At 43.2% G+C, this 22,029-nt stretch overlaps 1 protein-coding gene across 1 annotated transcript in view; it reads right to left on the bottom strand.

Moving 5' to 3' along the window:
* The window catches only part of LOC309402582 (dynein axonemal heavy chain 5-like), a gene marked incomplete at both ends in the record, with an annotated part of 181,253 nt that extends 162,552 nt beyond the window's left edge, over positions 1 to 18,701 (bottom strand). The window contains 9 exons of the mRNA XM_081996444.1: positions 36 to 197; positions 2,622 to 2,812; positions 6,348 to 6,449; positions 9,003 to 9,074; positions 10,476 to 10,562; positions 12,894 to 12,968; positions 13,068 to 13,256; positions 14,740 to 14,840; positions 18,533 to 18,701. Of these exons, the coding sequence (XP_081852570.1) occupies positions 36 to 197; positions 2,622 to 2,812; positions 6,348 to 6,449; positions 9,003 to 9,074; positions 10,476 to 10,562; positions 12,894 to 12,968; positions 13,068 to 13,256; positions 14,740 to 14,840; positions 18,533 to 18,701 (1,148 nt within the window). The remainder of the gene's footprint in view (positions 1 to 35; positions 198 to 2,621; positions 2,813 to 6,347; positions 6,450 to 9,002; positions 9,075 to 10,475; positions 10,563 to 12,893; positions 12,969 to 13,067; positions 13,257 to 14,739; positions 14,841 to 18,532) is intronic.
* Positions 18,702 to 22,029: the final 3,328 nt, after the last annotated feature.

Here is a 22,029-nt window from a genome sequence, read left to right as displayed (position 1 = left end):
TTTCGACTCCATGAGAAATAATGCAGGGATTTAACCTGTTAAATGATGACATTCTTGTCTTCCAGTGTTCCAGCTCTGCAGATGGACCAATGTCATCAGCTTCTCTTCTCATTTGCTCACTCTCCACTAAAACTTGTCTGATCTGTTTGATCCAAATCATGACCACTTCTTCAAGTCTCCCAGTGACTTCTGTGTTACTGCCTTCAGAATGATAGAATGGGACAGTCTCATAAGTACCAAGATATAAATACAGATTTTTATCTACAGAAGTGAAATGTCCTTGACAAACATAAATTGAGACTCTGTGTAAACTGAGTATATTCACATCGCTGACCAACAACAGGAAAAGATTAAAACTGTAACAAAAAGATGCACACACATACAACTTGTATCTACCTACTTTGTTAATATTGCATATCCTTTACAATGGAAACAGTTAAAAATACAGTGAGTTCATAAGGGAAAAAAAAATACAGCAATGCAGTTTTGGGAGAATCATGTTTTCAGAGCTCCAAGAAATGCATTAACTATTACGTGTTTATTTTTCTGCTTGTATTCCATAAGTAAAGGCTTACTTCTCCACATTTCTCTCTTTCTGCCATTGCAGCCTATTCCACATAAAAAGCATCATGTAACGGACACCATTATTAACAGTCACAAACCCTCCTATCATTTATAAATCAGCACATCTTTCAGATTGCCCTAGCAGCTGAAAGAGTCCAGTTCACTTGGTGTATTATATTTAGGACTTGTAGAGCTTGTACTACTAAATGGATCTAAAGAACTTTAATATCTTCATCAATTACATAGACAGTGGGATCAACTGCACCCTCAGCAAGGTTGCAGGTGACACCAAGCTGAGTGGTGTGGTTGATACGCCTGAGGGACAGGATGCCATCCAGAGGGACCTGGACAAGCTCAAGGAATGGGTCCGTGTAACCTCATGAGGTTCAACAAGGCCAAATGCAGGGTCCTGCACCTGGGTCGGGGAAACCCCTGATATCAGTACAGGCTGGGGGATGAAGGGATTGAGAGCAGCCCTGCCAAGAAGAACTTGGGGGTACTGTTGGATGAAAAGTTGGACATGAGCCGGCAATGTGCGCTCGCAGCCCAGAAGGTCAACAGTAGCACGGGCTGCATCCAAAGCAGCGTGGCCAGCAGGTCGAGGGAGGGGATTCTGCCCCTCTACTCTGCTCTGGTGAGACCCCACCTCTGGAGCCCTCAGCACAGGAAAGACATGGACCTGTTGGAGCGGGTGCAGAGGAGGGCCACAAAAATGATCTGAGGGATGAAACACGTCTCCTATGAGGACAGGCTGAGAGAGTGGGGGTTGTTCAGACTGGAGAAGAGGCGGCTCCGGGGAGACCTGATTGCAGCCTTCCAGTACTTAAAGGGGTCTTCTAAGAAAGATGGGGAGAGACCGTTTAGCAGACCCTGTAGCAACACAGAATCACAGAATCATTAAGCTTGGAGAGGACCTTCAAGATCATCAAGTCCAACCATTAATCCAGCACCACCATGTCCCCTAAACCATGTCCTAAAGTGCCACATCCACATGTTTTTTGAACACTTCCAGAGATGGCGACTCCACCACCTCCCTGGGCAGCCTCTTCCAATGCCTGACCACCCTCTCGGTGAAGAAATTTTACCTAATATCCAATCTAAACCTCCCCTGGCGCAACTTGAGGCCATTTCCTCTTGTCCTATCACTCGTTACTTGGGAGAAGAGGCCAACACGCTCGTCGCCACAACCCCCTTTCAGGTAGTTGTAGAGAGCGACAGGGGGTAATGGTTTTAACCTGAAAGAGCATAGATTTAGACTGGATACAAGGAAGACATTTTCCACAATGATGGTGGTGAAACAGTGGCACATGTTGCCCAGAGAGGTGGCAGATGCCTCATGCCTGGAAACATTCCAGGTCAGGTTGGACGGGGCTCTGAGCAACCTGATCTGGTTGAAGATGTCCCTGCTCATTGCAGGGGGGTTGGACTAGATGACCTTTCAAGGTCCTTTTCAACGCAAAGATTCTATGGTTCTATTCTGTGGAGGTTGTCCTCCCATAGGCTCATGTAGGGTTGAGAAGGATTGCAAAACTATTGACTAGTTTGGCATTATTTCACTCTGAAAACCCATGTGGTGATAAGAAATGGTGGAAAGCTATTGTTCAAAGAGACATAACCACTCTTTTTCTTACATATATATATATATGTGTATATATAAAAAATTTTATAAATACATCTTGTTTTGACTCACGGCCCTCAGAACCAGACTTAATATTGGACACGATTTCCTCAGTGTCAAAGCCAGTGAAGAGTATACTCTATACACACTAGTATATGACTTCACGCTGCAATGACTTGGGAAGCAAACTAGGAGGAACATAGGCCACTGCATATGTGATATGTCAAGTAACTACCTAGTCCTTTAAGATCCATGAATTAAAGGTTGGGCAAATGATTGGTGATTTTATGATTACACAGTCAGAAACCTGGTGAAAGTAAGCAGAAAAATATGTATAACTCAGGGAAGATGAATTAATGATTCAAGGTAAATTTTTACTAATGACATAAAATTTCTTTTATAAACAGCATCATTGTGTTTGCTTTGCTGTAGGAATTACTAACCTGCAGTTATGTAGTCAGATGGGTTCTGTAAGTTGCTGACATAAATATCAATATCCATTTTTGTGAGCTGAATTTTATCTTCTATATTCTGTCTTGATGATGACAAAGTACCCACAAATTTATCCACTGAATACAGAAAGTTTTGTATCTGGCTGTTCTTCAAGCCTTCTTTCACAGCTCCCCAGTTCTGATTATTTCATGATTTATGAAGAAAAAAGAAACGGAAAACAAGGGTCACACTTCCTTTTGTTTTTTGAACACATAAGTTATTTTATTTTTCATTAGAAAGGTATTTCTTATTTACAACACTATATAAAGGTTAGAATAAAATCATGGACTGATCTTTTGTGCTGCCAGAAGAACTTGGCACTTCTTTCAACCCAGGCTTAATCTAGTTTTAATTAAATCATCATAGTTTTGCCTTAGTATGGCTGCTATGCTGTGTTCTCCTTTGTCATAATCATTACAGCTGGTGCTACTGCTTGAAAATAATAACTATATGAATTTCAAACGCATATACAAACTGCATGACTCTCATAAAGGCCTATATTACAGAATCACAGAATCACAGAATCACTAAGGTTGGAAAGGACCTTCAAGATCATCAAGTCCAACCATTAATCCAGCGCCACCATGTCCCCTAAACCATGTCCTAAAGTGCCACATCCACACGTTTTTTGAACACTTCCAGAGATGGTGACTCCACCACCTCCCTGGGCAGCCTCTTCCAATGCCTGACCACCCTCTCGGTGAAGAAATTTTTCCTAATATCTAGTCTAAACCTCCCCTGGCGCAACTTGAGGCCATTTCCTCTCGTCCTATCGCTGGTTACTTGGGAGAAGAGACCAACACCCACCTCACCACAACCCCCTTTCAGGTAGTTGTAGAGAGCGATAAGGTCTCCCCTCAGCCTCCTCTTCTCCAGGCTGAACAACCCCAGTTCCCTCAGTCACTCCTCATAAGACTTGTGCTCCAGACCCCTCACCAGCTTCACTGCCCTTCTTTGGACACGCTCCAGCACCTCAGCATCCTTCTTGTAGTGAGGGGCCCAAAACTGAACACAGGATTCGAGGTGCAGCCTCACCAGTGCCGAGTACAGGGGCACAATCATTTCCCTACTCCTGCTGGCCACACTATTTCTGATACAGGCCAGGACACTGTTGGCCTTCTTGGCCACCTGGGCACACTGCTGGCTCATGTTCAGCCGGCTGTCAGCCAGCACCCCCAGGTTCTTTTCCGCTGGGCAGCTCTCCAGCCACTCCTCCCCAAGCCTGTAGCGTTGCATGGGGTTGCTGTGGCCAAAGTGCAGGACACGGCACTTGGCCTTATTAAACCTCATACAGTTGACCTCTGCCCATTGATCCAGCCTGTCCAGATCCCTCTGCAGAGCCCTCCTACCCTCCAGCACATCAACACTCCCACCCAACTTGATGTCATCTGCAAACTTACTGAGGGAGCACTCGATCCCCTCATCCAGGTCATCAATAAAGATACTGAAAAAGATCAGCCCCAGAACTGAGCCCTGGGGAACATCACTTGTGACCAGCCGCCAGCCAGATTTAACGCCGTTCACCACAACTCTCTGGGCTTGGCCATCCAGCCAGTTCCTCACCCAGCGAAGAGTAAACCCGTCCAAGCCACAAGTCGCCAGTTTCTCCAGGAGAATGCTGTGGGAGACACTGTCAAAGGCTTTACTGAAGCCCAGGTAGACAACATCCACAGTCTTTCCCTCATCCACTAGGCGGGTCACCTGGTCACAGAAGGAGATTAGGTTGGTCAAGCAGGACCTGCTTTTCATGAACCCATGCTGGCTGGGTTCATGATCCTGATCCCTTGGTTGTCCTGCACATGCCCTGTGAGCATTCTTAAGACAAACCGCTCCATGATCTTCCCCGGTACGGAGGTCAGGCTGACAGGCCTGTAGTTCCCAGGATCCTCCTTCCGGCCTTTCTTGTAGATGGGTGTCACACTGGCAAGCCTCCAGTCTTCTGGGACCTCCCCTGTTAACCAGGACTGCTGATAAATGATGGAGAGGGGCTTGGCAAGCTCCGCCAGCTCTCTCAGTAGTCTTGGGTGGATCCCATCAGGCCCCATAGACTTGTGGGTGTCCAGGTGGTTTAACATGTCCTTAACTGATTCCTCCTGGAGTATGGGCGGGTTATTTTGCTCTCCATCCCCATCTTCCAGTTCAGGGGGCTGAATACCCTGCAGATACCTGGACTGGCTATTAAAGACTGAGGCAAAGAAGGCATTAAGTACCTCAACCTTGCCCTCGTCCTTGGAGACAATGTTCCCCACCATATCCAGTAGGGGATGGAGATTCTCCTTGCCTCTCTTTTTGTTGTTAATATATTTGTAGAAGCGTTTTTTATTATCCTTTACAACTGTGGCCAGACTGAGCTCTAGCTGGGCTTTTGCCTTTCTAATTTTGTCCCTGCTTGACCTAACAAGATCCTTGTACTCTTCGTGAGTTGCCTGCCCCTTCTTCCAGAGATGATAAACTCTCCTCTTTTCCCTGAGTCCCAGCAAAATCTCCTTGTTCAGCCAGGCCGGTCGCCTTCCCCGCCAGCTCTTCTTACGGCACATGGGGACCGCCCGCTCCTGCACCTTTAAGATTTCCTTCTTGAAGACTGTCCAGCCTTCCTGGACTCCTTTTTGTCCTTCAGGACTGCCTTCCCAAGGGACTCTCTCAACCAGTGACCTGAACAGGCCAAAGTCTGCCCTCCGGAAGTCCATGGTAGCAGTTTTGCTGACTCCTCTCCTTACTTCACTCACAACTGAGAATTCTATCATGTCATGGTCGCTAAGCCCAAGATGGCCTCCAACCACAACATCTCTCACCAGTCCTTCTCTGTTTGTAAACAGCAGGTCCAGCAAGGCACCTCCCCTGGTGGGCTCACTCACCAGCTGTGTCAGGAAGTTATCTTTCACACACTCCAGGAACCTCCCAGATTGTTTCCTCTCTGCCATGTTATACTTCCAGCAGATGTCCGGTAGGTTGAAGTCGCCCACAAGAACAAGGGCCAGCGAATGCGAGACCTCCACCAGTCGCTTATAGAATGTCTCATCTGCCTCTTCGTCCTGGCTGGGTGGTCTGTAACAGACTCCCAGCAAGATATCTGCCTCATTGGCCTTCCCCCTCATCCTTACCCATAAGCACTCTACTTGGTCTTCACAATCATTGATTTCTATGCAATCAAAACAGTCCCTAACATACAGAGCCACCCCACCACCTCTCCTTCCCTGCCTGTCCCTTCGGAAGAGCTTTTAGCCATCCATTGCAGCACTCCAGTCATGAGAAGCATCCCACCATGTTTCCGTGATGGCAACTACATCATAGCTGTCCCGCTGCACAATGGCTTCCAGCTCCTCCTGTTTGGTGCCCATGCTGTGTGCATTGGTGTAGATGCACTTGAGCTGGTCTATCGATTTAAACTCTGGCACGCCACCCCTAGGTTCAACTCTAGTGAGCCTGGTTTTATCCCCTCCCCCCTTCAAATCTAGTTTAAAGCTCTCTCAATGAGGCCTGCCAGCTCGTAAGCAAGAACCATTTTGCCCCTTGGAGTCAGTTGCACTCCATCTGCTGTGAGGAGGCCCAGTGCCGTATTAGGCTTGTATCTTTTTGTATCCTCTGTTTTATGTTCACCTGATGCACAAAGGAGACTACAGCAGCCACTTGCCTTCATTCCAAATGTTTTTGAGAAAAAAGACTATTAGATTACCTGTTGGGATTTAAGTGCTGGTATCATGATTTGGGACAAGAAAAATTCCAAGCCCTGAAGGATATTTCCATTAGTACAATCAAATATGCCAAAATTCACCTCCTTCCGGAAGAAACAAAAGTTAGCAAAGTACATGTAAACTTCTGCAACATTAAATTTGAGTGAAATTCAGACACACGGCAGACTTATATACAGTTCATAAATAAGCAGGTTCCATGAGGATATGCCCCCCAGCTGCTGAATTTGAATTGGACATTGACTAAATTTCAATCGGAAATTCCAAGACTTGTCCTTAAGTTTGAGTCATCAGAAACATCATTCCCATATTGTAGCAACACTGCAGCAACCAGTTAAAATTAACATTTAACATCAATGCATTATATGTCTATATTTCTCTTTTAGAGGAACAGCTTCCATCTACCATGAATTCCTAAAAGAGGACAACAAATGTATCAGGCAAAAATTTCCTCTCTCAGTTGCACAGTTCTCTCCCGGTTATCGTTACCGTGAAACAAGCAGCAGTGAATTGCTGATGCTGGGTATAAGGACAGACAATACTGGTGAGTGGAATTTTACTGCAGGACTTGAAGCATAAATTGTAAAAAGTGAGGGATTGCATCTTTTCCCAACACTATTCATTTATGGACTGGTTGGCTTTTCTGTTACTGGCATTTTGCCTACAAATGCATACATTCTGGAATGCCCTGGAAACTTCTACTCCCAACTTCTGCCTGTGCAATTCCAGTGTGTTTTAGGAACGGCAACTACAAATTAATCTTTGTACAGGCTTTGACATTCTTGGCTATCTTGCTTATTAATATCACTAATGTTTTTCTTGCAAGTTCCCCACTTGCATGCAAAAGAAAAGCATTTAAGACAATAAGTTGTTACGCATGGGTGGAATACTATTTCCTAACAATATGACAGTTTTAGAATCCCACTAGAGTACAAGAAGGTAGAAAGCCATTTCTCAAAAAGTGGAGAAATTATGGGTGACAATCAAGGCATTGTTCTTAACCTGTTCCACCTGAAATTTGAGTATGAAAGAGCAAGATGCCCTAGACTGAAAGTCAAGTCATAGAGGAACACAGTTGCCATTAAAAAATGTTTGAAGAAGTGCTTACAAGGAAGGAGACCGAGTTTCTTTGCATGTCTAAACAGGCTCCCTGGGAGGCAATGCCCCCAAGGTTTTTAATAAGGAAATGCCCCTAAACTACTTCCTTCTGCAAAAGGGTGTGCTAGCAAAATAGCAGAAGGAAAGGACAGAAGGTGAATGAAGAAAGGAACTGACCCCTATTTTCCCCCTTCAGATGCTTTTAACAATGTCAGTTTCTCCCATAAGAGAGTGTTTGCATTTGTTGCAGGAGGGGTAGGCAGGGAAAGTTAAGTTTTTCAAGGCTTCTGTCTGTTCATGAGAATCTCTAGGACAAGGTCAACATACAAGCTGATCCTTTTCTTTCCACAGGACGCTGAAGATTCAGCAATTTCTCTTGAGAAATAGGGGACAAATCAATGTATTTCTAGGGGGTTCTCAGATTCACCTTCCACCTAGTCCTACACAGCTCTTCAGGACAAACCAAAATTTGCCAAACCAGTCTGAGTCTGAGCTGCAAGCCTCCTCAGTGTGAACACTGGTTGAATAAAAAGTAGGGCTTGTATTACCTTCTACAGCATCTAAAAATATGGCCTCACATAAAGAATGATGTTTGATGACAGCTGTATGACAGCACCTGCCACAAGAAGATGATCACAAGAGAACCACAGAGAGCAGGTACCACGGCAGCTAATTGAAGAGTTTGGACAACCACTTTGACAGGTACTCAACTGAAGCAGCACAGCAGGACTGACAGGGTGCGAGAAGAGGAAGACTAGAAATTACTTTTGCACCCCTGGATGAGGTATTTGTAAAAATATTGTTATAAAGCAAGTGGCTGACAGAAAATGAAGTATTAATTTCCATGACTGTAGCTGGAGAACAAACTTGCTACAGCTTTGGCCTACTCAAATGGAACTTATTCGTGACAAATAAGGAGAAAACCTGTACAGCATATAAAAATGAGTGCATCAATATTTTTGAGAATATGATTTCAGGCTTATTACGTTGTCTATTCCTAGATGTTAGTATCTGGATGCCTTCTGTAAAAAACTATTTCAAATATTTCGCAAGAACATGAATATCTCTGGAAGTCGGAAAAGGATGTTACAGTACTTTTCTTATATACAACTAAAGCTATTAGGGGCAGCAAAACTTTATTTTAGTTAGTTTCAAGTATGATCTTAATTTTAAAAGTTACAGTTATGTAAGTGCAGTATTTCCATAATTTAGGATCATTAATTAAATCTCCTGGTTTAGGTCTTTATTCCCTACTGCCATGAAAATTTACACTGTTCATGACAGATAAATAATGAATTTTTATTAATTAGAGTCTTGTTTTTAATAATATGGTAGTAGCTAATTTCCAAATCATTAGAACACTACTTTATCATAAATACTTATTCAGATGAAAAAGAACTTCTGTTAAAGAAGAAGTTCTGTTATAGAACTAGACATTTTCATGAAAGCACTCCCCAGTTCTTTTTCTGATTCCAGTTGCATGAATAAAGGTGTAAGAAAATACTAAGTACACTGCAAACACTGCATGATTTTGGTCTGACCTGGGAAACATTTGATGCAGTTATAACTTCATCTGATGTCCTTAGGAAAAATGCACAAGTTCCTGTAAAGTTCTGTAAAAAGGACAAAATGCATACAGTTAAAAAGAATAAATGTGTACAGTAGAAGTAATTTACTTAACTTTAAAATGTGCTGAAAACAAAACTTTAAAAAATTAATTTCTCAAAAAGGCAGTGGACTGTTTGTAGGATATTTTAAAATCTGTCCCTCTCAAATCAAATGCTGTTTTTTCTCCATCTGACATAAGAACATCAAAAATACCCGTCTGGGCAGACCCTTCCAGTATTGCATCTCGACCAAGAAAAGGCAGTTCAGGGACAGCTTGTCAGCTAGGCTACTTCCTGGGCTTCACTCCTCTTGTATTCCCTGATCACCTGCAACCGTTGTATCAGAGCTGTTAGATGACATATTCCTGTCTAGTCATTTTAGTATCCATTTACAGACCTATCGATGAAATCGTCTAATCTCTTTCTGAATCCACAAACATAAATTTACTGAAAAAACTAAAGATATCCTCAGCTTTCAAACATTTGAAGTACTTTTCATATATACCTAGACCAGAATGGATGATCTTAGAATGACATTTATTTCATTCTTTAAAAAGGGAACTTGATGATTACTAAAAACTTCTGATCCAAATACTTTTTAACATGTATTTTCAGCTTTTCGGTGTACTGAAGTAACGTAAAAGTTTCAATCAGTACTGCAACAATGCTTATTTTTAATCTATTAAATCTAATAATAATTCAATTATAACAAATTTGAAGAGCCATTCCAGTTAGTCCAACTGGCAGAGGAATGAACCTCTCTTCCCCTCTGAAAGGAAGAAAGAACTTTCAGCTCTGCCTTTTCTAACACAATGATGTTAATATAAGCTCATTGAGAAAAAGACATCACCATGCCTTATTCAAAGAAAATTGTATATGGTACACTCGATTTATACATACAAAAAAAAGAGAAAGAAAATTAATCAGAAATCTTAATAGCACTCTGAAGAGCACTACTGAATAATGCTTAGACGTTACAGTGAGGAGGTTGTTACAAGAATTTGAATTGAAAAAAGGAATTATTAAAGGTATTTTTGGAGTAATGTGCAGTATTATTATATGAAAGGAAATACAAAACCACTGAAAAACTGCACTTAGAAACTAGAAGTCCACAAGTACTGGAAAATACTTAACATGCAGTCATTAACAAAAGTGTTAGGATGTGCGAATTTTTAACAAGGGTTTATTTGACCTGCTCTCCTCTCAGATAGTCAAATCCATTAACCACTGCTTTACTGAGTTAACCTCAACTCAAGAAATGCTGGGAGATCTTGCATTATGAGAACATGGACTAAGTACTTAAATATCTATCCAAGAACTACAAAAAACTGTTTAACACTGCACAACTCTTAGGTTTTTTCAATATTTTACTTTTCAAATGTCATCTAATGAATTTTTCAACCATACCTCCGTAGAACCCATGGTAATAAATAACTTCTTCTGAAGCAAACTGTTCATTGGCTCATCTGACCTCAATGATGTATTCAACTTTTGCTAGCAATTGAATTATAAATAACAGATTAATAAAATAAAAGCTATTATCATACAAATACCTCATCCTATTTGAATATGTTAATTATAACTAAGCTCATTCTGAATCAGTTAGTAATTCCCAGACAGAAATAGTGAGGTTGGCTTTATCTGCCAAATAAGCTTTGCATGAATCTCACAATCCCCCGAAAACAGTTTCATAACCCTGTTCTTTCAGAAAACACTCAAAGAAGAAGGGGAAAAAAATCTCAGAAAATATACTGAAATTAAATCAGAAGTATTTCCTAGAGCAAATTCCTCCATGGAAACAAACTGGATGTCTCGCAGAAAGAGTCATCCAAAGTCGTAATGTAATTGTGAGCGGAACTCAGAAGGAACACTGTCAGCTAGTTCCTGCCAACAACGCAAAGAAATTTTGTTTTCTGCCCATGTCTTTAACCATACGTCCCTCTGAAAAACTCTCTCTCTGAGAAGACTTGCTGTCACTGGTCCCTCTCCAATGAGATGTATCTAGAACCTCTTCTCTTTGAAGCAACAAAAAAGTTTAAGCCTGATAAAGACCTGCTTCCCTCTTAATTTTCTGTCACACACTTTGCTAAATAATCTGTTGAAACTTGGAAGAATGTAACAGAACATAATGTGGAAAAAGCCTGCAGGTATATTTCTCTTTCAAGTTTAAGGAGAGGCCTCTTCCGAAAAAGTCAAATGTTCAGCTTCTGCTAGACTGAATGTGTGATGTATGATATACACTGGTGGCTCCCCACTTCCACACCAAACCATCATCCGCTAGCCCCTGTGCACAATCTCAAGTGAACATCATGCACCCAAGCTAATGAAAAAGAGAGATGAGCAGCACTGAAGAAAGGATCTTTGATAAATCTTGGCAAGAACATACCTACCAGGTCAGGCCAACAGTCTGCTCAGGTCAGTATTTTGTCTCCAAGAATGGCCAAAAATGGATAAGAAAAGGGCAAGCATGTACGACACTGCCCCTGAGTAATCTCCAACTCTCTAATATGTTTGAAACCAAACAGTTGTCAATTTAGTGAGATCTCTTGACTCATCAGAATGAGGTGGATGATGATAGAGATGGCATTCATACTTTCCATTAGAAACATTATTTTTATGCTATGCTGCTTTTGCAAAAAAATTTTCATAAATTCTTGTTTTAATGGTTAAAAAGACCAAAATAAAAGAAAAGTAAATGCAGAAATTAAACATTTCACTTAAGCCAAGCTGGGCATTTATTTCTGGCTTGTAAATTAAGGAAAACACTTTCAACATTTTTAGTTTCATCTTGTTCTAAGTCAGAGAACAACATGTTCATGCCAGAAATGTGCATGCACAATCCCAGTGAAAGAAAAAAATTATTAAATTGTTTTGACAGCTGAGCTGGTTCTGTGCTTTGCAGTCTCTAAGCAATTCTGGTGAGACTCAGAAGTTCTTTTAACTTATATAGGTTATAAAGAATCTGTAATTCATTCTTGCACTTAACTGATGATCAAGCATTATCAATCAGTTTTTTCTCCCCAACAAGCCTAAAATACCACCACATGGTGAGTTAGCTCACCCTAGCATGGATCCTCAATGGCATAACCTGAAGGGACTGAGGAAGGACTTCTGCTGTTCAGGAAGTCCAAAACAGTCATGTTAGGCAATTTAAAGGTCGCTTGACACCTTCTGATATCACACACTCAGTGGAAGCTGAACAATGATTTTGCTTTTTATGAAGAGGCTTCTCCTTCTCAAAACTGAAAGGCAGAGAAATACATCTGGGGGACCACAACTACCTTATTTCTAGGTATAGATTTCCAAGCTTAAGATTATTTTCCATAGAATGGGACAGATCTGAACATGAATCCACCTTAATTTAGAAAGAAATTGCATCATTTTTCACCCTCTTGAATCAGTGCTTTGTCCACAGTGGCGGCAGTGCAGCTCAAACCAAAAGGAGAAGACAAAATGATTCTTAGCCAGACAGTTCCCCCATTCCTATAATACTTATGTTAGCTAATCTACTATTTTTAAACCTGAATACTGTGAACACTTTGCCTCAATTATCATTATCATTTTTGAAGTCTGGATTTTTTCTTTACCTGGCCATTTTTAAGTTTTCTTTTGTGCAAACAAGAACAGTATCAAACCCTGCCACAGGGCATTCCCCTGTTTTCATGTAAGCCAGGATGGCAGTATCTAAACAATGAGATCAAAGTTCTTCCACATTGTCATGCATTGCAAAAAAAAATCTGTTAAGATTTTCTGAATTTTGCAAGTCATGTGACTTTTTAAAAAAATGCAACTTTTGCTTTTACAGAAGTAATAACAGAAACATACCTGCAACACATCTTGGTAAAAGAAGAGCAACTTTTTAAGTCCACTAGGAGCAAAGAATTGTTCTATAAGTTGAAACTAAAAACAAAATTACAATTGTAGTTAATTGTGAAGTAGTTTCAAAATACTAGAAATGTTGGTAATATATTTAATAATAATAATTTAATTAATATTTACCTTGTCATCAGAAATAATGGCCTCCTCCACTTGCTGCTCACTTAAGCCTATCCCATCTGCTAATCTGGATATCACATACTTGTGTCTTTCATCTATCTGAGCTCTTCTCTCCTCTTTGGTGACTTTGGCTTGCTTGGCTAGTTCTTGCCTAGTTTCACTGGAAAGTACTATACTTTTCTTAACGGTTGTCTAGAAAATAGAAGTTTGTTATAAAGAGATAGTTTTTCCTCACTTCAGGGTTGTATTTTATATTGTTGATCTTTAAGCTGGTTTCATAAACTACTTCAAGAAGGACCATAAAAAAAATTACAGGTAAGGAATGCAGGGGGAAAAGATCAGTCATAATTAGCTTGTTAGGCCAGAATAAAGTATAAAGCTGCTACAATAGAAACTTCAGATTGGAAACTTCGGATCAGGACCTCAGAATCGGATGTGGATCCAGGCTAAGGTCACAATACAAATTTAACATTATAAAGACTCCAATTCAAACCTCAGCTTTATGAATCCAGTTTCCAAACATTTATATGCCCACATTTCAGATGTATCCCTATACTGCCAGCATTTTAATATATAGTATCAAATTATTACCTCAAAGGAAATAAATAAAACCAATCCACTATATAATCAGTCACCACTGGAACGAATATACAACTGATGTTTAATATGCAGGTCATATAAAGGTAGTAGCAGAATGAAAAAGAAGTAATTTTATGTAGACAAAGGATTGTTTTTAATTTTCATAACAGTGTGAACAAGACTGAAAATAGATATGGTGAATAACATTTTTAAGTCAACAGATAATCTTCAGAAGCTATACGGAAAACTAAAGATTTGGGTAATAAAGTCACCACACTGAGTACTTCCTTCTACACACAGCTCCCATTGACATGAGTATCTGTAGTCTGGGATGTCTCTGTACCTCACAACTTTTGTTGGAAAGAAACAAAGATAAATTACATCATCTTGCCAGTACTCTAAACTAGGAATTGTAATTGATCAATCCTGATTTACTCTTGGATTAAAAAAAAAAAAAAAAAAGCTGTCCAACATCCACCTTTGCTTCTGACCCTTTGGTCCTACCCCAGTCTCTGAATGGATGTTTTATATCACTCCTGTCTCCACCTGCCTCTCATTGAGACCAAGAGACACTAAGAATGCCTGAATATCTGTAGTTGTTGTCAGTATCGTTCTAATATCTCTAAAAGCTACATCTTTTCTGATTCACCATTCATTCTGTTCTCATGTAGCTCCCAACTCATTTATGTCAGTCTTTTATCATCTCTGGCTTCCATGCCAACAGATGGATCTCTTGTTTTGCACATGCCTTCCCTGACACAGCATGACCTTATTCAAGTATTCTTGACCTATATCAATTTTCATCTTGGCAAACAAAAGGGATTAATCAGTGGATGATATGAAAAAAAAAAAAAACCATAAAACCCCAGCAACACAGATTGTGAGCACAGAAAGTAAATGGCCTAACACTGTATATACTTTTGAGTGGTTCACTGTTCTTCTTCCTTGAAATGAACAGAGACTGAAAGAACTCAGCACCCTTCAGTATTAGGCCAAACTTTTGTCAACGAAGACTTCAAGAATAATCTGTACAGAAGAAAATTTAACAGACAAAATGCAGCTGAGTCACCACCTATTTTAGCATGAAAACACTTGCCGGAAGGACAGCAGTCAAAGGTGATCCTGTGACAGCAGATCCTAGCTCAGTGCTCCTTGTCTTCAGGTCCCCTCCACATCTACGATGCTTACTTTCTGTGTCTAGTTAAAAGAAGTGACAAGTTCTAATTATTCAGGTATATGCACAACAAATGCATTTACAAGACCTGCAGTGTTGTGTCTAATATCTGCTGGCTAACCTCTTCTCAGGCTGGGGAAAATGAGACATGAAAGGAACATTAGAAAACCTGTGCCTCAGCAGAAACTGTTAGAAGCCATTAGGGGGAAAACATGTCTTATAATGGCTTTTATCTCAAGTTCAATTGCAAACAATCCCTACTGATAGCAGCAGAGGTAAGAAAAAGCAATTTAAGATATTAGCTTGAAGAAATCAGTTCTGGAAGAAATAGACTCTGAAATATTGTCACTTTTCACACTTGCTATTGTCACCCAGTTATTTATCTTCTGTTACTTCTTTGTCTAAATTCTGACTGTCAGTCTCATGCATTTCTGACAAACTTGCTACTTGCAGAGACTTGCAAGACAACTTGAGCATGTGGAATCGCTGAAGAATCAAGATTGCTAATAGTTGCAATAAAACCAGGAAATTTATCATTAGCATCTCTAACTATCTCATGTTGATTGTTTAAGCCTCCTGAAGAGCTTTTGAAGCCTTTTAAGTTATTTAAAAAAAAAGTATTGCATGCCTTTGTTTTTCCTAGAAATTGGGATTTGAATATTTTTAAGTCATTTAAGTAACAAATTAGAGTATTTATGTTTTCCTGATACTAAGTGCAATAACTTATCTCCAGCCAGCCAGCATTTCTCTTTTAAAAATTTTAATCACAAAGCATTCCTAAATATTGCTTTATCTCTCCTTAACAGAAATACTGGTTTTGTTGGCTTCAAAAAGACAATTACTTGACAGCACTGAACAGCACCATTTGTAATTGCTACAGCTTGCTTTTAGTCCAAGAAAAAGCAACCTTTTAACTTATCAGAAGATGATATTTAGGTCCTATCTGTGGCAGCTTATAGGATACTCAGTAGAGTATGCAGTAGTGCTAATGACCAGCTCACTAAACTTTCAGGAACTACTGTTTAATCTATTCAAAATAAATGATGAGATTGTGACTAAAATTAATATTCTAATAACACTGATTTCCTTCTAAATTTTCTTACAGATTGTGTCTGTATGATTATAATGTATTATTCACAGAATCATAGAATTGTTGAGATTGGAAGGGACCTCTGGAGATCATCTGGGCCAACGTCCCCTGCTCAAGCAGGGTCACTTAGAGCCAGTTGCCCAGGACCATGTCCAGACAGCTTTTGAATATCTCCAAGGATGGAGACTCCACAGCCTTCCTGGGCAACCTGTCCCAGTGCTCAGTCACCCTCACAGTGAATAAGTGTTTCCTAATGTTCAGACAGAATCTCCTGTGTTTCGGTTTGTGCCCATTGCCTCTGGTCCTGTCACTGGGCACCACTGAAAAGAGCCTGGCTCCATCTTCTTTACAACCCCCATCCCGTTTGGATCCTCCTCTTCTCCAGGCTGAACACTCCCATCCCTCTCTGCCTTTCCTCATAGCAGAGATGCTCCAGTGCCTTCATCATCTTTGTGACCCTTCACTGGACTCTCTCCAGTATGTCCATGTCTCTCTTGTACTGGGGAGCCTGTAACTGGACACAATACTTCAGGGCGAGGCCTCATCAGTGCTGAGTGGAGAGGATGGATCACCTCCCTTGTCCTGCTGGCAACACTCCTCCTCATCCAATCCATGGTATCATTAGCCTTCTTTGCCACAAGGGCCCATTGCTGGCTCATGTTCAACTTGGTGTCCACCAGGACACCCAGGTCCTTTCCTGCCAATCTGCTTTCCAGCTGGTCAGCCCCCAGCATCTACAAGTGCACAGGCTTGTTCCTCCCCAGGTGCAGGAGTTTGCACTTCCTCTTGCTGAACTGCCTGAAGTTCCTCTCAGCCCAACTCCCCAGCCTCTTTAGGTCCCTCTAGATGGCAGCACACAAACCCCTGGTGTATCGGCCACCCTTTCCAGTTATGTGTCATCAGCAACCTTGGCAAGTGTACACTCAGCCCCATCATCCAGATCATTAACGAAGATGTTAAACAGGACTGGACCCAGTATTGACCCCCAGGGTACACCACTACCTATGGGCCTCCAACTGGACTTTGTGCCACCAGTCACCACCCTCTGGGCTTGTCTGTTCAATCAGTTTTCAATCTGTCTCACTGCCTGCTCATCCAGCCCATACTTCATTAGCTTCTCTGTGAGTATCTTACAGGAGTGAAGGGGAAATTCAAATTGTAACTGCTCAGCAGTGGTAATTTGTGATCCAGGAATGATCTGGCACGGAGAGCAAAAAGGCCCAACTGCAGAAGAGGTTAAGCTGGCAGGAAGCAGGAATGCCAGAGACAGAATAACTCCCTGTAAGGGAGTGTAGTTTCCCCTGCTGATGAGATAAGAAACAGCCACAGCATTGTCTTGTAGCCATCCTGGCATGCAAGGCTCAGGGCGTACTTTTGGGCAGCAGAGCGGGTGCTGGGGGATGGACCTAAGGCAGGGCTGAGGTGTTCCATGCTGACGCCCACAGGACTCATGCTGGTGCAAGTGTATATAAGGAATGAGCTCATGAAGTATTTTTGCAGACTTCTTCTAGAACCAGTTATGGCAGTAGGACTGTCCAATGCATTGTTCATTAATACTTTTTTTTTTATACTTCATCACAAATGTGTGTTTGCTTTTCCTGAAGGGGCACAATAAAAAACTCTCAACAGAAGAACATCAAAAGCTTTACTGAAGAAAAGGTAGACCATATCCACTGCACTTCCCTCATGTATCAAGCCAACCATTTAATTGCAAAAGGCAATGAGGTTGGTCAAGCATTTCTTCCCTTGGGGAATCCATGTTGACTACTCCCAAACACCTTCTTTTTCCTTCATGTGCCTGGAAATGGTATCCAGGATTAGCTGCTCCATCAGCTCCCCAGGGACTGAGGTGAGGCTGACTAGCCTGTAGTAGTTCCCTGGGTCATTCTTCTTGCCCTTCTTGAGACAGGAGTGACATTAGCTTTCCTCCAGGCCTCAGGCACCTCTCCAGTTGCCATGAACATTCAAAGATTATTGAATGTGGCCTCGCAATGACATCAGCCAGATCCATCTGTGTTCGTGGGTGCATCCCACTTATGTATGCCCACTTTGCTTCAGTATTCCCTGATGTTGTGGAAGAGGCTCATACGTAAATCCATGGGCCCTGATGGGATGCACCCACGAGCACAGAGGGAACTGGCTGATGTCATTGCAAGGCCACATTCAATAATTTTTGAACTAATTATTCAATCTACTATCACTGTTAATATATTCCAGAAAAGAGATACCATACTATATGCAATACTATAGGAGTATACCATACTGTAGAGTACTACTCATTTTAACTCCAGGAAAAATGGTTCTAATCATGCTACTATGATTCAACACTAGGAAATCTGCCAAGGGATCAGAGTTGCACTGTGCACCACCCTGTAAATACATATATATAAATAAAAACATATATGCATTTGTTTACATATACATGCATGTTTATTTATAAAGCTGAAAATTACACATTGCAGTTCCTATACGGGCACATTCAGAGTAGTATGTACCCATTCAGTGTCTATAAGTACCTGTTATAAACTTAAACACTCTACATAATTGGTTTCTCATTTTGTTTCTGGATTTTTTTTTTTTTTGCATACAAAGCCAACATGAAGTACTTATTATTTTCTCCCTTACCTTTTTTTATAACAATAAGAGGTGGAGAGAGATCTCTTCCAATGTCAGCTTTGGAAGAAAGTTGTGTTGCGCTCAGTCGTTCTGATTCCTGCTGTGCAGAGTGACCAGGAGAGAAACTAGGCTCCACTCTTCCCCCTAACTCAGTCTCACCTCCCACAGTATCCTCCATCTCCACCACCACACAAAAATCAACCTAAATCAACAATATAGAAAATGACCGGACAATGTAAGACTGTAACAACCAACCACACCTTCAGTATTTTTATCCCTGTTACAGCACCAGTATGATAGACTAGCAAGGAAAAGAGAAAAATAAATTCTCTACTTTTGGTTGCTAATTTAAAATTAGACGATCTAAGCAGTTTACAAAACTGTAAAAGCTCCTCTAAGGATGCCCATTAACAAAAATTTAACTCAAGACATAGACTTTGGGTCATTTCTCTCTGATCAGATGGCTGCAGGTGGGAACTCACAGCTTCAGGCACAGGTTAAGCTCCTTCTCACAGGACAGCCGCAGGTCCCACTGCAAAGCGCTGGGCACAGGGTGCCGGCTGAGGCACTTCCCTTCATCTCAAGCTGGTTTTTAAGCCTGCGGTCTGCCTGAGCACTTGGAGTTGCTGGCAACTGCTATGGCAACCCCTACACAAACCCAGCTAACAACCCAGTCCCCAGGAGGCAACTCCTCTTGTCCTCATTTCCTGCTGTATCCACCAACCCAGTGCTAGTATCATAACTACTTGTCTTTTTTGCTGCACCGTATTCTCCCTTACGTGTAAATTAAATCCTAAGCAAGCAGCTTCTCTGAGCCTCAGCGTTTCTGATGTGGAAAGGCCGGGGAGGCCATGGGGAGCTGCATCCCAGCAGCCACACTGCTCTCCTCAACACAGCCTTTCTCAGCAGGGCAGCAACCTGGGTTCTGGGCAACACGTGGAGACAAGGCTGAGAGCGCAGGCTGAGTCAGGCCTTTCTCTCCTCCTCTGCCGCGCAAAGCCACTTCCACACAGATCTAAACGACACGGCATGATTCGCAGCTTATCCAACTGCGGCACCCTTACTAGGCATGCTTCCTTTTTCCAGCCGACACGCAACGACCAGACTTTCACTGCAGTAGGCTGCCATTCAAACCCAAAGGTTTAATACCTCAAAGGACTTCTGCATTTTAGTTTTTTTAATCCATCTCTATCACCTTGAATCAGGCCCCAAAAGCACTGACCGTGCCCTCGACACTGAGAGACAGTAAAAAAAAGAAAAAAAGGGGCGGGGGGGGAAGAAGCGGCGGAGGTGCCGCCGCTAGCCCCGCCGGCTGCAGCTGCGGCCCCGAGCCCGCTCTGAGGAGACGTGGGCGCCCCCCTCGCGCCCGCCTCTCCCGGCAACGCGTGCGCGTACGCAGCCGCCTCGCCACCGAGGCGATGCTCCTCAGGCAGAGCAAGCAGCGACACTCCGCGGTCACTAAAACAACCTGAGCCGCTACCGCGCTTTCAGACGCTTTTCTCGGTTAGCGAGCGCACCCGCCAACCCCCGTCCCGCGCCTTCCCTGGGCCGCGCAGGCGCAGCCCCCTCCCACGCACAGGTGAGGGAGCCTAGCCCGCCTGCGCGCCGGCCAACGGCGGCGGCGTGCGCGGCGGGGGTGGGGGGGGGGCGGGCTTCGTTCTGCGCCTGCGCTCTCGCTTCTGCGCCGCTGTGTGCGCCTGGCGCGTGCGCACTGGCGGGCTGTCAGTACCTTCCCGAGGGGCGGGGTGCAGCCGGTAAGTGGTGGCTGCGGCTCGTTCTGTCCCCGCCGCTGGCTCCGTGCCAGCGCCCTGGCCGGTGAGCGCCGTCGTGCCGGCTCCTTGGCGGGCTGGCGCTGTCTGTAGCGACTCGAGTCTGGCACAACGGGAAGCGGAGGGGGGATGGGATGGGCCGGGCCGGGCCGGGCCGATCCGGGGAGCGCCTCGGGATGGTGAGGCCGAAGAGGGTGCTGAGAGCTCCTCTGGCGCGGCCGCCGTCCGAGGGCCTCTGCCAAGGCCGAAGGAGCTCGGCGTGGCGGGGCTGCAGCCTCGCCTGCGTTCCCAGGGGCAGGTCTCCGGCCTTTGCCCGTCGGGGACGGGCACCTGCGTCGATGCAAGTAATTCGAGTTGAGCCACCTCTGTCGAGGAGCGCTGCCGGGAGGAGCCGGGCTTCCGGGCGGAGCTGATGCTGCCGGCCGGGGGCTGCCGCAGCTTGCTCCGAGCTTCGTTTTGAGGGGCTGTGCCCCAAACCTGGGTGTCCCTGCGTGCCTCTAGCCCGTTTGGGGGGAGGGGGCGGGCAGGGGCCTCCCCCTGTAAGCGTGTCGGCCCCACTGGCTCGCTTCTCGGCTCCCGGCGGGAGCTGGAGCCCGGACGGTAAGGGTGTGCTTGTAGCTGAAGCCTTTCCGAGACTGCTTGGGACTTTTCTTTTGTTCATTTCTTCCAGTACTTTGCTCTGAAGGTGTTTATGGTTCTGGCTCATAGCTCTGTATAAAGTTGGTGTGGTTTCTTCAAGTTTGCTCTTTCTTATGAGTGGTTAGTAGTTGTGCAACAACCTGTCTACGTCAGCAAGTTAGTCTGTAATCGGTTAGGAGATCCCAGTGTGCTGACTACTAATTTTGTTCATGAGGTATACTTAATGTGCCTGGGTAGTGGCTGTGTGGGTTAAAGCTGATATAGCTCTGTTGAATATATTCAGAGTTGTTAACAGAGACATAAAGCTGTCTACTGCAGATACCATTTCTATAGTAAGTTCATGTTTAAAACTTTTTTTAAAATTGTAGATACAGTCCTGATAGCTTGGAAATGAATTGGGCTAAACAAAACCCGAATATTCATTCAAAAGTGAGAGTGGTAGGAATAGATCCTGCACCTTGACATGCAGAGTAGGAAATTAAACATCATTTGAGCTAAACAGGCCATTAGTAGAGTAGTGATGGGTATGGTTGCACAGCTGAGGAGGTAAAGTAGGACATGAGTTTACACTGTAGAAATAATTCCAGAATAAGTGCATATTTCTGCATGTAATTTTTTAAGATGCTAGAGATACAGATCTTGCGATATTGGATGAAGGAACTCAAGACATAGACTTTGGGTCTCACAGGCTAGATCTTGGGCAAACCTTGCCAGGAACCAGGAATCTTTTTTAACCCTGTTTAGTTCTAAAATGACTTAATTCAACTAATACTGTACCGAGTCTGTCCAGGATGGGGTTAACTTCCTTCATAGCAGCCTGTATGATGCTGTGTTTTGGATTTGTGGCAAAAACAGTGCTGATAACACACCTGTGTTTTGGCTGTTGCTGAAGGGTGCTTGCACAGTGTCAAGGCCTTGTCTTTTTTCCTACTCTGCCTTCCACTCCCCTTGAGTAGGCTGGGGATAGGCAAGAAATTGAGATAGAACACAGCTGGCACAGCTGACCCAACCTGGTCAGAGGGAAAATCGCCTACCATATAATGTCATGCTCAGCAGTAAAAGGTGGGGTAGAGGAAGGAGAAGGGCAGGTTTTCGTCT

This window comes from Phaethon aethereus (genome assembly GCF_964289735.1).
Source record: "Phaethon aethereus genome assembly, chromosome: 2".
NCBI classification, from domain to species: domain Eukaryota; kingdom Metazoa; phylum Chordata; class Aves; order Phaethontiformes; family Phaethontidae; genus Phaethon; species Phaethon aethereus.
Note: the sequence above shows the minus strand (reverse complement) of the source record. Positions and strands in the feature narration are given on the sequence as shown.